The sequence below is a fragment of the Mirounga angustirostris genome, unplaced genomic scaffold (genome assembly GCF_029215605.1).
Source record: "Mirounga angustirostris isolate CCGP_5_RB_7025 unplaced genomic scaffold, mMirAng1.0.hap1 SCAF_1, whole genome shotgun sequence".
Classification (NCBI taxonomy): Eukaryota; Metazoa; Chordata; class Mammalia; order Carnivora; family Phocidae; genus Mirounga; species Mirounga angustirostris.
Genome location: NW_026991709.1, coordinates 197,304,210 through 197,320,793, shown reverse-complemented (window position 1 = coordinate 197,320,793; position 16,584 = coordinate 197,304,210). Strand labels below are relative to the sequence as shown.

The following is a 16,584-nucleotide window of genomic DNA, read 5'->3' as shown; positions in this document are numbered from 1 at the left end:
CCCCCCCCTCCCCAGACCAGCCCCTCCTCCCGCCCGCCGCCTGGGATTGGCGGGCCGGGGGCGGGCCAGGGGCGGGGCCGGGCGCCCTTCATCCCCCGCCGCGGCGCTTAGCCGGGAGCAGAGCGGACAGCGCCAGCCAGAGCGGAGCTCCGTGCGTCCCCCACCCGCCGGGCCAGGTACCGCTGGGGGCGCCGACCCCGGCCCAGGGCCCCGGGCGGGCAGAGCCCTACTGTGCACCCTCCCGTCCGTAGCCGGGCTCCGGGCAGCTCCCCTCGCCCGCCCTGCCCCGGGCAGGGGCCTCCCCCCAGCCTCCAGCGAGCCAGAACCCCGCGCGATCTGGGCCCAGGTCCGGCGACCCGCCAGGCAGGACTCAGCTCCGAGATGGAGCTGGTATCCCGGGAGAGGCACCTCGTCGCCTCGGGGCCTGTCGGCAGGGCCGGGCGGGACAGCGGGAGGTCAGCACTCGGGACTGGGGCCGCAGGAAGCCTTGTCGGGGCTCGGGGCGGTGCGCGAGGGGCTTCCCGAGGCAGAACCCGCGGGGACTAGCTGGAGAGCGTCCCGGAGGGGGGCCCAAGAGAGGCCGGGAACGGGCCCTGGAGCGCTGCCCCGACGGGCGCCTGACAGGCAAATCTGCCCGGCTGGCACGCCGGGTGTCCGGGTATATTTATCCCGGCCGCGTTGGGCAGGGGCTTGAGGGCAGATCGGGCCAGGCTGCCTGAGGGGCCGCGGGGCACATGTTGGTCCCGGAACCCGTGCCATTTGCAGCCGGGCCAGCGGGCACGGTGGGTACAGGGCGCATGTGGCTCTCTGGCCCGAGGGCGGGGCTCTGTGCGCGCTCCTTGCCGCCTCATTGCGCGGTGAGGGTGTGAGAGCGGGCGCCGAGCGTAGGGCAGAGGGAAAGGACCAGGACTGGGTTTGCAGGAGCCCGCCCCCGCTCCATTGGCCCCTTCGATTGGCCACAGCGAATGCGTGCGTTTGTTTACACCCGGGGAGGGGGAGGCCAGGGGCGGGGCCCGTGGGAGTCCGCCCTCTCCCCCACAGTGACCTGAGCCCTGAGCTCAGGTACAGGCTCTAGGACAAGTCCGAGAGGACTAAGTCAAAGGTCCTTGTACCTTGCACCCTGGGGACACCTTGACCCAGGCCCACCCTTCCTTCAGCCCGCCGGTCCTGTCTTTCCTTCCATGACGGCCTTGGGCCACTGTTCTGTCCCTGGGAGAAGCCTTTGGACCTTCCACCCCTTCCTCTTCAGTACGCAGTGTGGCATGGGAGCTCAGTGCCTTCTAGAGAGGAAGAAAATGCCCCAGAGCTTCTCAGTCTGGAGCATAGAAAGCCGGAGAGATCTGGGGACAGTTCCATTTTGAGAGGGGTAGGTTCTATACAACCTTGGAAGTCTTCCTGCAGGAAGCACCAGAGGTGGGAGGAATCAGGGGTGGGTGAGGCCAGGCCTGGCACATCTCCAAGAGGGCTGGAGTGACTGGAATCAGAAATGAGAATCTCTGACCCCCTGGGGGGTTGGAGACAGGGGGCCAGTTCTCTGGGGAGGGTGTGGGTGTATGTCTCAAAACTCCACTCTGCCTGGGCTCGAGCCCATGTCTTCACTGGCTTCTCAAACCATTCTTTCTTCAGTCTGGTTCTTTTGGCCCACATCACTACGCCCCCCTCCACACACACTCCCCCCCCAGTCCAGGGCTCCTGGTGGCCAGACCATAACAGATTGCTCCTGTCCTGCTGCCTGCTGCCCTAGCAAGTGGCCTTGGAGCCTTGGGCAAATCGAGAAACGGAGGCACAACAAGACAGCCTGGGTGGTTCGAGGTCTCTGGGTAGGGCCAGGGAAGGTTTTTGAGCTGAACTGAGTGCAGCCTGAAAGTCCAGGCTGGGTGTGGAAACAGGCACTCATTCAGAGGGGAAAGCATGTTTTAGGGGAGTGGTTGACTGCAAGGGAGGTATGGTTTTGGTATCTGTGTGCGCGGAAAGCTGCGGTGGGATGTGCAGCCTATGCTGTGGTAAGATAGGAGCTCTGCAGGCACACGGTCTAGTGCAGACGTGGCCAGGGGCCAGGGGCCACTTAGAGCTGGGCTGAGATGGGCTGGGGGCTCGCCAAGGGCCTTGAACCCATTCTAGTCACTTAGCAACGCATACTGAGCACCTACCGTGTGCCCTGCGCACCTTCAGTCTGGTGGGTGGACGACTGGCCTTTGACTCTAGATAGGAAGACAGATGTGGGGGGGGCACTCTAGAGGACCAGGCGGGGCTTCTGGGGGCCAAAGGGAAGGACCAGCTGCTGGGGCAGGAGGGGCTTTCCGGTCAGCGGCCTGGGGTGGCTTGGTTTTGAATTTCCGCTCTGCGGGCCACGTCCTGTACACAGCCTCTCGGCCGGCACGTCTGCACACGTGCGTGGCTGCTGAGAATGGGGGTCACTTCAATTGACCATCACTTCTGTGTATCTTTTCCATTGTGCGGGTAGACAAGCGCTGGACTGGGGAGCGGTCTTTCCAGCTGGGGCTGACCATGCACCTGCTCAGTCCCACCGTCTGGATGTCCCTGCACCCAGCTAGTAGGGGTCTAACCTGCCCTTGTAGGAACCTGCAAATGCTGTGGCAGCCTTCTTGCAGGGTCTTGCAGGGTTCCGCCTGGCCATCCCTGTGGTGCTCGCTGGGCCTGCTGCCCACTCACCTGGGCCTCTGGCTCTCTCTCCCCTTCTCATTCCTTCTGGGGTTCTCTCTGTCTTTCACTGGCTGTCTCCCTGTTTCTCTGTCTCTCTCCACTTGGCTATCTCTGGCTGGTTGGCCATCTCACCTCCCTGGTTGTCTCTCTCTCTCTCTGTCTCCCTGTCTGAATGTCTGTCCACCTCTCTCTGTGTGTGCATTTTTCTGTTTGTGTACCTCTATATCCATCTGCATTTCCCTTTCTCCCTGTGCCTCTCTGTCTGTCTGTCTGGATCAGTATGAGTGGACACATGTACCACACGTATGTGCTTTCTGTCCTTCCTCTTTCCCTGTCTCTCTCTTCCCTCCCTCTGCCTCTCTACTTCTGCCTGACATTGGATGGTGCCTTTCCTCCAGGCCGACCTTGCCTCTAGCCGCCCACACCAGGGTCTCCAATGAGTCCTGAGCTGCCCCAGGCCCCTGCTCCAGCTTTCCTTGGGGCCAGAAGTCCGGCTGTCCAAATATTTGGCCGCCTCCAGGGGATTCCGGGTCAGGAGGGAGGAGGATGGGCTGGCTGGCTCGGGGTCTCCCCTGCCCCTAGGGGGCCACAAGCACGTGATGTCCTGTCCTTTGCCTCAGCTGGGCCTCGGGCTGCACGTCCCTCTCAGCAGGCTGGCAGTGGGGGGAGGGGGCTGTTTCTGGCTCTGGCCCAGTCTTGAGCCAAGAGGTTCCAGCTACAGCTTCCCTTGGGGGAGCAAGGAGGGTCCTGGGCTGGGTGGGAGGGGAGGCCTAGGTGTCTCAGGTTAGGCCCAACTCTACGCATCTGTTGGGGGTCTAGAAAATATACCCTGTCACAGGAAGGTCCAACTTCCGGCCCCAGCTGGGCCCCTCAGATCCTCCTAGACACTTCCGGATGCCCAGAACACAGAAGCACAGTCCCCAGACACCAGGGCCAGGGAGCTAAACTAGGAGGGATTGGCGTTGCTGACACATCAATGCTCTGGGCCATCTTCCTTTCTCTGGATGTGCCCCCTCTTGCACACCACCCGCCTCAGTACCAGCCCGGTATTGACCAGGCACTGGCTACTTACCCACTATTGTGGACAATGAAGGAGTAGTGGGTGGGGGCCTGGGTCTACTGAGGTCAAAATCTGGAGTCGTGGGCCTGGAAGAGGGGCTAGGGGGGTATAAGGCTATAGCACTCTCCCATGTTCAGAACACCCTCCCGCATGCCCTACCTCTAGTCCCCTGACTTCAGCAATCATCTCCCCACCAATCCCTGGGGCTGTGCCTTGAGAACATATAATTCAGACAGGTCCATTCAATCCAGTTTCCTTGTTGACTGATAGCTTGTCCTAGGATGGTGTTCTCCCTCTGAAGCCTGGAGAAGCAGATGGGCAGAGGGGTGCCGGGATAGGAGGGGCCCCTTGTCTCTGCCGAGGAGGGGAATAAGGATGGCTGAGCTGGAACTGGGGGCAGCCCTCATCCCTGAGCCTCCGGGAATGACCGCAATGGGCCTGCAGGCCGGGCCACCTGCCTGTCTCCTGACATCTGGGCTGAGGTTAGGATTGCCCAAGCACCAGAAACCTGGGGGCAAGTTCTAGGGGGTCTGGGCCCCCACTAAGCTTATGTGGCTGCAGGACTGAGGCAAGGACAGTGTGGATGCCTCCCTGTAGCTCGCTAGCCCACTACTGCAGACCTACTGATGTCCCTGAGCATTGGGGGAAGAAAGCAGTGCTCAAGTCCCTGGTGACTCCAAGGACCTCGGTTGTGGGACAGAGAGTATGTGTCCCACAGCAGCTGATGCAAGCAGCGGCCTGGATTCCTGGGCCTCAAAATCTTTCATTAGCCAAACTTAACACCTGTCGAGGTGTGCCTGACCAATTCTCACTCTGTGATGGCCGCGTGGGCGAGCGTTACCTGCCGCGCCATCCTTGTGGTTCCTGGCCTCTCCTGGCCCTTATCTCCCAGCAGAGCCAACAGGCCCCAGGGCAGTGGCCTAGGCCATCGATTTCCTGCCCAAGTCCACACTGCCCCCATGACAGATGCCATTCTGATGATCTGCCCAAGGTTGCAGTGATTTTTCCAACCTGGAGCCTGACCCCTCTCTGGGAGCCCATGGCATGGTCTGGGACAAAGGCCTTGGGGAGGCTTCTCACTCTGTCCCCAGCTTTGCCAAACCTCATGGGACCCCTGGAGGGCAGGAGGATACTGAGATCCTGAGTCGGGAATGCTCTGCCCGTGGTCACACAGTGAGGCAGGGCCAGGCCAGGACTCAGACTCAGAATGTCCACTCTGGGCTTTCCCGACAGTGGGTCAGAATCGGCTGGCAGCTTGTGTTAGGCAGAGGCTATCCCTGAGTCTACCCTGACTCCCTGATACAAAGGAGCCTGCTAGGCGATAGGCCTGAGGGACGGCAGATGTCAGAAATGGGCTGCCAGCCTCAGGGAATGGCTGGGGGCCACTCATCTCCACCCTGGCTTCTCAGCCCTTAGTCCTGCCCTACGCTGAAGTACAGACCTGTTGACCTGGCCTTCAAGGTTTCGTTGGGTTTGTCTGTAGCCGTGGAACCTTCTTCAATCTGCCCCATACCACACCTTAGAGCCTTTGCCCACGCTGTGCCCTCTGCTTCAGGGACTCTTTCCCATTCCACACTTTTGGGACTCCTCCTGAGATTTCAGAACTGGCTCCATCACCTCTTCCTCTAGGAAGCCTTCCTTGATGCCTCTGTCTCCCCTTTTTTGAGTCCCAGCACTGTGTGGCTCACATTCAGCTGCTGTGTATGGGTATATGTTTGGGGATTTTGTCCCTTCCAGACTGGAAGCCACTTAAGGAAGGATATTCCATGTCCTCTCTGGGATCTCAAGCCAGGCCAAAACCCAGCAGTACCTGACTGTGAGTAATAGACAGGACGTGAAGGTCTAGGCCTAAGTCCTGCTGGGGGGATGGGGAACCTGGAGCCAGGAACTCAGGCCCTTTGGCCATGACCATGCCATGGGCTGTGGTCTCCCTGGAGGTAGTGCCTGGCTGCTAGGGAAGGATATTAAGGCAGAGAAGGGTGCTTTGTCCAAGCTGCCAACTCAGCACACTCTGAGGGCCTGTCCCAGCCTGCCTAGGGTGGGAGGTCCGAAAAGGGCAACCCTAGCGGAGAGCCAGGGGGCACCAGGGAGTGACTCTGGAGATAAGATGCTGGCATCTCCACACCCAACTGGGACCCTTGGAGAGGTGCTGATGGTGAGGCTTAGGGCAGGGGCATGAAGACAGGCTGACATCAGGGGCTCTCATCCAGGGGAGGAGAGCACGAGGGGAGATAGTCACATTGTCATAGTCCTGAGGGGCAGGGCTGGAGGTGAGATGGGTTCAGATGCCAGCATCAGAAAAAGGAGAGGCAGGTTGAGGGAGTCCAAGGGTGCCAAGTGTGGGTCCCTAGGATCTGAACTCTGGCCTAGGGCTGCCTGGGGCAATGGTGGGTTGCCTCCAGGACACTGGGGCCTGAGGCCTGAACCCAGCTTCCTGTCCCCACGCATAACCCCGAGTGCTAAGACCCCTGGTGCTCTGGGTTCTAAGTAGACCTGAGACCATCAGGATCCAGAGGGGGATGGGGTATTCAGGGCAGGATTCAGAGTTCCCAAGCAGAGGGGGTGCTATGGCATCGAGACGAGACTCTGGTAGGGGCGCCTTGCTGGCTTAGTGAGTAGAGCATGCAACTCTTGATCTTGGGGTTGTGAGTTTGAGCCCCACATCAGGTGTAGCAATTACTTAAAAATAAAGCCTTAAAAAAAAAAAAAGTCTAGGCTCTGGGGGACCTACATGACAGTGCTGCCCCCTCCTTGGTCTCCACTCGGGTCTTAGCTCTCCTACTGGCCTATGTAGCCTTCAGGACCTCCTTATAGATCCTGGGGCACTGTGCCCAGGTAGGTACCTTCTGGGCATGGGGTAGGTGGCTCCCAGCCCCAGTGATGGGAGAGGGGCCAGTGAGGTGTGTGGCAGGGGGCAGGGGTGGTGGGGGGCAAGGAGGGGAACTGGCTCCTTAGAGGCCCACCAGGGCCATGCCTTGAGGGCAGGGAAGGGAGGATGGATCCAGTGGCCCAGGCCCCTCTACAGCTGCCTCAGGCCCTGAGTTCCTGGCCTGGGGTTCCGGGAAATGGAGAATCTGCTCAAAGGGTCCACTCCTGGAGGGTGGCCACCTAAGGGGTGAGGGTATTCCCTAGGAGGAGAGGCTTGAAGGAGAACGTGGCCCTAAGGCCAGGGCTGTGTGGAGGGTGACGCCTGTGTGGCCCAGAGAGCTCGGCCCTGGGACACTCATTTCCTGGAAGGCCCCCTGAGGGCCCTTCGCAGCCAGGCGGGCAGGGGCCAGGTGTCCAGCCACCCAGCACCGCCTCAGGCCTCCTGGCTCCGGGGGGCGGGGGGGTAGCCTTTGCGCCTGCCGTTCCCAGCGCCAGCTCTCAGACCACAGAAGGCCCTTTGTTCTGGCTGCAGCAGTGCCCGCCGGGCGGCTGGGAACAGGGCCCACAGCCCTCACCCTCTCCCGAGGCCTCCAGCCGTCGGGCAGTGCCATTCTAGGTTGGCTAGGAGGCCCCTGGCACACAGGGCCGGCACAGGAAACCGTCTCCCGGTATTAATGTCAGGGAGGGGGGGTCGGTCCGGGGCCCACCCCCGGAGTGGAGTCTGGATGCCTGGGACTCAGCATCCTAGGCTCCAGGCACCACTGGACTCTGAACTCAGGTCATCCAGCTGATCCTCACTGCACAGATGGAGAAACTGAGGCCCCCACGGGCTTGCCTGGGCTGATATGTGGGTGGGGGGGGGGAGGCAGGGAGCGCTATGTACTGGCCAAGGTGTCCCCTCAGGATATCCCGGAGAACTCAGGTATCTGAGCTCTACTCCCCCAAAAGCAGGGCCCAGGGAGGCAGCAGGCCCAGCCGCATATGCACGTAAGTCCTGAGTGACCTTCTGGGAGGTGTGATACGGCTATAGACTTCCGGTGGGAGGCTGGGCCATGGGTGCCGGGAGCGGGGATAACCAGAGGGACCCATTGCTCTGCAGACTTCTGTGTTGGTGTGAGAGCTAGTGATCCTGCTGGTGGCCCCTGACCATGGAGGCACCTCTGCAGACAGAAATGGTGGAGCTGGTGCCCAACGGCAAACACTCGGAGGGGCTGCTCCCAGTCACCACCCCCACGGCCGGCAACCCGAGGTGAGCAGAGGAGAGGCCCAGCCACGGCTCAGGGCAGGGCAGGGTGCCGAGCAAGGGCTGGAGGTGAGCTGCCTGCTCTGGCCTGTGCCTGCAGGGTCGAGGGCCCCAGACGGAGCTGTGTTGAGGGCAAGGGCTTCCTACAGAAAAACCCCAGCAAGGAGCCGCACTTCACTGACGTGAGCCGGGGTGCACTGGGGGTTCGGGACACCGCTGGGAGCTTGTGTGCAGTAACGAAGTGCTCTGGGGCAGCAATGGGAGGCTAAGGGACAGTGAGGGGGAACGCTGGGAGGCCCTCCATGCTTTGCTGACCCCCCCCAACTCCCATCTCACTCTGGTGCTTGCAGTTCGAGGGGAAGACCTCATTTGGGATGTCAGTGTTCAACCTCAGCAACGCCATCATGGGCAGCGGCATCCTGGGCCTCGCCTACGCCATGGCCAACACGGGCATCATCCTTTTCCTGTAAGTCCTCTCAGTGAACCCTCCCGAGACAGGAGCCCTAAACAGGCCACCAGCCATGACCTCCCAGGACCCGCCGGTTTCCCATCCCAAGACCCAGGCTGCAGTGGGGGGGCTTAACCCAAACCACAGCTAAAAAAAACCCGCCATGGCTGGACAAACAGCCCTCATTTCCCAGCAAAGCCGGTGAGATTACAACACAGGACAAGCCTAACAGACCCGAGTCTATCCTTCTACCACCTTTACACGTGATGAGCAAGCCCCCGCAGCCAGGCCTTGTGCGGGCACACGTGTACTTTACCTGGGAACTCTGCCCTGCTGCCCAAATGGAAAACGTGTTTGTTCCAAGAGCGCAAGGAGGTGGTGCTCAGAGGCCCCTTCTGGGTTGCGGCTCACCCTGGGTTAAATGGGTGGTGTTCACCACTGCTAGGGCCTGTTGAACTTGCATCCACACCTGTTGGGGGTCCAGACACCTGGGTCACAGACCCACACACCCAGGCCTCCCAGAGCTCCTCGCCCCTGCCACCCAGGGAAGTCCCAGATGGCTTCCTTTCATCCATCTTCCTCAGGTTCCTGCTGACGGCCGTTGCCCTGCTCTCCAGCTACTCCATCCACCTGCTACTCAAGTCCTCAGGGATCGTGGGTGAGCCTTCAACCCAACCTGGAGCAAGGGAGGGCTGGACCAGGGAAAGCACCCCTGACTGTTCTGACTCCTCGTGCCCACAGGCATCCGTGCCTACGAGCAGCTGGGCTACCGTGCCTTTGGGACCCCAGGGAAGCTGGCAGCGGCCCTGGCCATCACGCTGCAGAATATTGGAGGTGAGGCAGGCAGACACGGGCAGGCAGTGGGCTGGTGGGCAGTCCGAGGGCTGGCTGCCTCGGCTGACCCCAGTGCCTGCCTACCCGTCTCCCCCCAGCCATGTCCAGCTACCTGTACATCATCAAGTCTGAGCTGCCCCTTGTCATACAGACCTTCCTGAACCTGGAGGAGCAAACCTCGTGAGCCCCAGGGTGGGGCGGGGCTGGGTGAGGGTGGGAGGTCTTCGTCTACCCCTCCGTGTGCCCTGCTGGCCCCGGGAACCCAGGCTGGGCTAGTGGGAGAGACGAGACAGTGCTTGCAAGCGGCAGCTGGAGGGGCAGAGAGCTGCTAGCCGAGCTAACATTCAGTCGACACTCATTTAGGGAGCACCTAGGGGAATCCCCCAGGAAGGCCAGTGGGGGTAAGGGGTGCGGTGAGGCCGAGGAAGCTGGGCCCCCACCTGGGCCTGGACCCAGCCTGTGAGCACGCGAGGGCCTGAGAGCCTTGGGCTTAGCTCTAAGCCCCTGCTATTCCTGACCATGGCTTGGGTGTTAGCCGCCCCCAACCAAGAAATTAAGCCCATGGTGTCCCAGTTGCCCATCATCAGTTTAGCCAGCACTAATGACATCAGCCACGTTTTGTGGGTGGAGACAGAGATGACAGCCAGGCCCTGCCCTTGGCCACACAGCCCAGGCAAGCAGAGAGGTGTGAAGTTGAGAGCAGCTCTGGGAGGAGAGAAGCATCAGGATTCTTTCCCCGACCCCCCACCAGGTCCTGGGGGCCTTTCCCAAGGAGTTGGCCTTTAGGCTTCCCTGGGAAGGGGGGTCTCATTCCTTATCCCTTTAGTTCTCCGTGCCCCCTGTCCCTTGGTGGTGGCGGGGTGCAGGATGATGCAGGATACAGATGTCAGGAGGGACCACAAGGGGCACCAGACGTTGGCAAGTCCCTGATCCCCCCATAGAAAATGTCCCACCCCCCAGAGCCAGGTTTGTTCATCCCCCTGCCTCCCTGGGCCCCTGGGGGCCCCTCCCTGGGGAAGCTGGACCCAGACCTGTGTGTCCTGAGAAAAACAAGAGCAGTGACTATACCTATAATGGTCACCAAGCAGGAGCCCGGTGCCTTAGTCCGCACCTCGCCCAGGAGAGTGCTGAGAGAACGTCCCTTTTGCAGATGGGGCAAGGGAGACTCAGTGCTCTGAACAAGTATTTTCCAGAGGTCACTCAGTAGCACCCCGGGTGCACCGATTAGGTATGGAGGCAGACGCCCCCCACCCTAAGGCTGAGGAGACTGATGTTGGCTCCCCACTCCTGTCCCTGCAGGGACTGGTACATGAACGGGAACTACCTGGTGATCCTAGTTTCTGTCACCGTCATTCTGCCTCTGGCACTGATGCGGCAGCTTGGTGAGTGTGGCAAGGCCAGGGCCTTGGAGGGGGGATGTTGGAGGGATGCCTGGGAGGGGACCCCAGTCTCAGAGCCCCTCCGCACTTTGCAGGCTACCTGGGTTACTCCAGCGGCTTCTCTCTCAGCTGCATGGTGTTCTTCCTAATCGCAGTGAGTTACCCTCCGTGCTGGCGTGGAGGGCAGGTCTCCCGGGGAGGGGGTGGGGGGCAGGCTCCTCCGTCAGGGGGAGGGGTCAGGCCTTTCTGGGAAGCCTGGGTCAGAAGGCAGCCCCTTCCGTACTGATCTAGGTGTGGCGTCATAGTGACTCCCGGGCAGATCTAGCCTGGCCCTGATCTCATCCTTTCCCTAACCCAGGTCATCTACAAAAAGTTCCACGTGCCCTGCCCACTGCCCGTCAACTTCGCCAACATCACGGGCAACTTCAGCCTCGTGGAGGTCACCAAGGAGGAGGCACAGCTGCGGGTTGAGACAGAGACCACAGCCCTCTGCACCCCGAGCTACTTCACACTCAACTCACAGGTCCCAACAGGCCAGGGTGGGGGCGGTGGGCCCCGTGAGAGTGGGGGGGGCTGCCCTGACGTGGTCCCCGTGTCTCCCCAGACGGCATATACCATCCCCATCATGGCCTTCGCCTTCGTCTGCCATCCCGAGGTGCTGCCCATCTATACAGAGCTCAAGGAGTAGGTGTCTGTGGTTGAGAGGGGGGCAGCCGCCTTAAGCTGGTTTGGGGAGAATGAATGTGGTCCTGACAGGACCGGGGCTGGGGGTGGGGAGGAACGGGAGCTAAGTCACTTTATCAAAGCTCTCCGTGGCTGCCCTGAGGGGCGACTGGGGACAAGAAGGAGACGTGTTCAGCTGCCAGATGGTGAGGGCGTGGTGCCGGAGAGACCCCAGGGCACAGGGGGGTCTCTGGTGTGGCCCAGCTTGGCACCAGTCCCCTCCCCTGCTTCGCCGTAGTCCCTCCAAGAGGAAGATGCAGCACATCTCCAACCTGTCCATCTCCGTCATGTATGTCATGTACTTCCTGGCTGCCCTCTTCGGCTACCTCACCTTCTACGGTATGGCTGGACCATGGGGGCAGAGGCAGAGGCCAGGCTGGGGGGCACGGGGCTGGCCGGTGGCCATGGCACCCTGCATACTGTAGGCGCTAAGTAGGTGTGCGACGCCTAACTGTGCCCTGCGGCTGTGGAGGTGAGTCTGGTGCCACTTCGCACAGTGTCAGGGCCAACCCAGGCTCAGAGCCCACCCCCCTCCCCGGGCCACGCGCTGACCGCCCTCCCTGCCTGCCGCAGACGGGGTGGAGTCTGAGCTACTGCACACCTACAGCAAGGTGGACCCATTCGACGTGCTGATCCTCTGCGTGCGAGTGGCCGTGCTGACGGCAGTCACACTCACGGTGCCAATCGTTCTGTTTCCGGTGAGCTGGCGGGTAGGTGGACCAAGGCAGGGTGGGATGGAGGGGGCTGACAGATTGGTGACTCTTCCCACCCCCGCCCCCCAGGTGCGCCGTGCCATCCAGCAGATGCTGTTTAAGAACCAGGAGTTCAGCTGGTTGCGGCACACGCTCATTGCCATCGGCCTGCTCACTTGCATCAACCTGCTGGTTATCTTCGCTCCCAACATCCTGGGCATCTTCGGGGTCATCGGTGAGGGTCTGGCCCAGCTGTGTATAGAGGCAGGGCATTGGCCCAGAGAATTTCCTATCTGCAAATCCTGGCAGATTCCTGAGATCGTACCCTACATTTAAGTGATGGCTACTGGCCATGTGTGCACAGCTGGGCTTCCTCTCTGAGATTTTGTCCTTAAGGCTATTCTAATCCCTTTTGAGGGCTCAAAACCAGAGACAGTTCCCCTTGCTGGGGGATGAGGTGGAGCCCAGGTGCCAGGGACCTCCATGAATGATCTCACTGGGTCTTGTCCCCATTTCACATATGAGAAAATTAAGGTCCATCATGATTAGGGGAGTAGCAGAGCCATACAGCTGGTAAGTGGGGGGCCTTAATTTAGCTCTAGGATAATGGGACTATAGGTTTGGTACTCTGTCCACTGTCCCATCCCAGCTGGGGCTCTGAGCTAGAAGATCAGACAATTCTGAGATATCTTTGGGGTGACCCAACTCAGAAGACTCACTCCCTAACCCAAGTCTGCAAGGACCAACGCACAGGCCTGGGGGGCCGAGTGTCATGGATATCATAGGCAAGACTGTTGGTTCTATATATCTGAAATCTGACCTAAAAGTGATTTAAGCAGAAAGGAATGAATTGGCTCAAATAAAGAAAAAGCCTTCAGGAATAGCTATATCTAGGAGCCCAATATCTTCAGGGCTTTGTGTCTGTCTCTTGGCTTGCCTTTTCTCTTTGCTAGAGATTCTTTGACTGCCAACAGCACTAGCTTTCCATCCAGGTAGACAGAGAACCAGGGGAGGGGCTGGTGGGCTCTCCAGAATCAGGCAGAACTCTCAAGTGGAGTCTCAAGGAAGACATTCCGCCAACAAGGAATGTTTGATCTCATTGAGGGGTCCACCCCCGGACCTTAACCAGTATGCGGACATGCCTTGTTCTTTGCAGGTGCCACATCTGCCCCATGCCTCATCTTCATCTTCCCTGCCATCTTCTACTTCCGCATCATACCCACCGAGAGGGAGCCTGCAAAGTCTACCCCCAAAATCCTGGTGCGAGGGTCCTGGAGGTTGGTGGCCTGGTGTGGGGCTGAGGGGGCTGCCCTTACTGCACCCCTGACTCTGACTCCTGTCCCCACAGGCCCTTTGTTTCGCTGTGCTTGGCCTCTTGCTGATGACCATGAGCTTGAGCTTCATCATCACTGACTGGGTGTCAGGGACCAGCCGGCATGGAGGAAGCCACTAGGAGGAGACATCCATCCTGTTCTGACTACTCGTCCACGAACCCCTGCCCAGAGTCTTCAGCCCTTGCTCCCATCTAGCCAAGGGGGAGGAGAAAGACGTGTTAACACTATGGCATTTGGCTCTGCCTCACATCCTCTCTGTGGAAGGTTTCTGTCAGAGCCAGGACCAAGGCCCTAGGGCCACTCCCTTTCTGGGCTCCCGGGCTCCAGGGGCTGCCTGGGCTGAGAGCAGGGTGGGGCTGTACCCTTGCTCCCTCACTCTTGCCTCAGCTCCCACCCAAGCCTCTGTTCTCCTTTGCACAGATGCGCACACGAGGCCCCGCAGCTGCCTCCCGAGGTCACACAGCCTGTAGGGCACGTAGAGCTGGAAACCAGGCCTGCAGCCATCTCCCCACCGTGCTGCTGGGCCGTGGTCTGCACCCTGGGGCCTCATCTCCCTCAGCTCACTCACCTCTTCCCACTTCTGTCCCTGAGGCCCCTTTCAGGCACTTGGACTCAGGCCCTTAGATACTCTTGTCTCCTTCTCCCATCCCCGTCACCAGAAGCAGACCATTCCCCCTCACACCTGGAGCCAGTAGGTTCTTTTGAGTGTGAGGCTGGTGTGGGCACCCCCAAGGGACCCCTACCCTGTCCCTTCACCAGTCCTGGGGAGGCTGGGACTCCCCCCACCCCAAGCCTGGGCCATAGCTCACATTCCACTTCTGGGAGAAGAAAGAGTCTGGGGCCCGGAGTGTCTCTGTCCCCTGGGAGCCAAAGACCCCAGGGGCTGGTCTGGGGCAGGAGTGGAGAGGTGGTGGGTCCCCTTTTATAAATATTATACATAAGACCAGCTATGTTGTGTATTCTTGATCCCCATGGCCCCTGTGCTCCTGGAAAGTGGGTAGACGTCGGGACATGGATGGTAATGGGAGCCCCTCCGGCCTCCTTCCCTGAGATGAGGGTGGGGACAGGCCCCCTTCCTCCCAAACCAGCCAGTGGTATGCTCAGACTCAGCTCTGGATCTGGGCCAGGCTCAGCACAGACCTGCTTTCTCACGGGGTGAGGTGGGGAGGAATTAATGAGGCCCCAGGAAATGGGACAGAGAGAGGCCTCCGGAAGGAGGCAACGTGAGGTGCATCCCCAGCAGCTTCAGGGAGGGTCTGAGCTGGGGGCAGCCGAGCCCTGTGGAAGCACTGTTGAAGGGCCCCCTGCCCCCCCTGGCTGCCGTGTCAACCCTTTGTCAATGCTTTGAGTCTGGGAACAAAAGTCCAGGAATCCTGTGACCTGTCAGACTGATCTTCTGTTAATAGTAAAACCCACTGTGAATAAAGGTGGGTTAGTGAATTCCTGTACTGGGGACCCTGGGTTTTGAGTAGGGGGTCCAAAGCAGGGCAGGGCTAGTCTAAGGATGCAGGGTAGCCCCAGGTGGCCTTGGCCCCCGATGGGACCGGGAAGCTGCCCATTGCCTGGGGCAGGCCTAAACCAGCTGGTACCCAGCAAGATGGAGCTGCCCAGGCCTTGGCACCAAACCCTCATTAGGAGAGACCCTGCACCCGGCTAGGCCGCTGGGGAAAGGGCAGCAGGAAAAATCCGGTTTGAACTGGCAAGGCAGCTGCCAGCTTGGGAAACCCCTGAAGAAAGAATTTCCTCAAGCTGGTGGCTGCTAGGCCCATGACGGTGCCCGCTGACCAGAGCAGGGCTTCCCGGATCTAGTTCCCTTTAGCCCCAGGTGCTGGACTCCAGCCTGGGGACTTCCCCGGGAGCCCTGCAGCCCCAGAAAAGAGCTGGACACCGGCCTAGAGGGGGCTGCAGCCCTGAGTGTCCTGGCGTACGGGCTGCCCTCTGGGGGTCCCTGGCTTCCTCCTCATCGGATTAGGTCATAGCCCTGCATGGAACCTCGGGCTCCTGCAGAGTGCGAGGCAAGGAAGGATGGGGTCCATCCTGCTGACGGACCCTGGGGGGCTTTTCTCATACTCCCGTCTGTCCAAAGAAGGCTATAGGTCAGAGCAGTCACAGGGCTGCCTGGGTTCCCTTAAAACCCCAGGCCTGGCTGTAGGCCGCTTAGACTGGAGCTCCACCTGCTTCTCCTCCCTGCCCCCCCACCCAACACACACACAGAGAACTAGGGTGGAGGAAGGATTCTGGCCCCCCACAGGCCTCCTCTGCCTGCCCAGCAAAGTCTCCTCCAGCCTGGCCAGTGGGCAGCCTTCTCCAGGGGGAGGGGGCAGGCGCTATGGCCATACACTATATCTAAAAGTCAAGTGCCCACATGGCTGCCTGAAAATGAATATCCCTTGTCCCTGGCTGTCAAGATCCAGCTGCTCAGGGGCGCCTGGGCAGCTCAGTGGGTTAAGTGTCCGACTTGATTTCGGCTCAGGTCATGATCTCAGGGTCGTGGGATCGAGTTCCGAGTTAAGCTATGCCCTGGGCAAGGAGCCTACTTGGGATTCTCTCTCTCTCCCTCTCCATCTGCCCCTCTGGCCCCCATTCCCCCCCCCTCTCTAAAAAAAAAAAAAAAGGTCCAGCCACTCAACCTCCATAAGGATGGGTCTGCAGGCCCTTGATCATACTTAAGCATTTTGGTATATTTTGAAGAATTTCCTAGGTCTTCTTTCTCTTCTTTTTTCCTTTTTTTAAAATTTGCATGGAATATTAACAAGTTAAAGCGGCCCAAAAGTCCAGCACAGAGGTCTTCTATATTTCTTTTCACTGCCTTTTTTTTTTTTTTAAAGATTTTATTTATTTATTTGACAGATACACAGCGAGAGAGGGAACACAAGTAGGGGGAGTGGGAGAGGGAGAAGCAGGCTTTCCGCTGAGCAGGGTGCCCGATGCGGGGCTCGATCCCAGGACCCTGGGATCATGACCTGAGCCAAAGGCAGACACTTAACGACTGAGCCACCCAGGCGCCCCTTCACTGCTTTTTTTATGACTGTTTGTAACAGCAAAATGAGATGCTATAAACCAGGAAAAGGGGCCAAAGCCCCGCCTTGGTCTCCTCTGGCCAGCTGCTTCCCCCTTCCATACCCTCCTCACCCATGTGCGCATGCACACCTTCACCTATTGATGGAAAAGGGATTCATTCATTCAACAAGAATTTCTTTTCTTTTTTTTTAAAGATTTTATTTATTTGACAGAGAGAGACACAGTGAGAGAGGGAACACAAGCAGGGGGAGCGGGAGAGGGAGAAGCAGGCTCCCCGCTGAGCAGGGAGCCCGATGAAGGGCTCGGTCCCAGGACCCT

General features: G+C 59.7%; 1 protein-coding gene across 7 annotated transcripts; it reads left to right on the top strand.

Moving 5' to 3' along the window:
- The first annotated feature begins 76 nt into the window (after positions 1–76).
- Positions 77–14,193, top strand: SLC38A3 (solute carrier family 38 member 3). Of its 7 annotated transcripts, XM_054504727.1 has the most exons (17): positions 101–176; positions 5,462–5,540; positions 7,544–7,579; positions 7,692–7,841; positions 7,936–8,017; positions 8,186–8,301; positions 8,868–8,941; positions 9,025–9,117; positions 9,216–9,297; positions 10,417–10,499; positions 10,592–10,650; positions 10,855–11,180; positions 11,458–11,558; positions 11,793–11,917; positions 12,002–12,146; positions 13,068–13,171; positions 13,260–14,193. In XM_054504727.1, the coding sequence occupies exons 4-17, from the start codon at positions 7,741–7,743 to the stop codon at positions 13,362–13,364; spliced, it is 1,596 nt and encodes a 531-aa protein (XP_054360702.1). In that variant the 5' UTR covers positions 101–176; positions 5,462–5,540; positions 7,544–7,579; positions 7,692–7,740; the 3' UTR covers positions 13,365–14,193. The 7 variants fall into 7 exon arrangements, with proteins under 7 accessions (XP_045718279.1, XP_054360702.1, XP_045718282.1 ...); XM_045862326.1 differs by lacking the exon at positions 5,462–5,540; XM_045862325.1 differs by lacking the exon at positions 7,544–7,579.
- Positions 14,194–16,584: the final 2,391 nt, after the last annotated feature.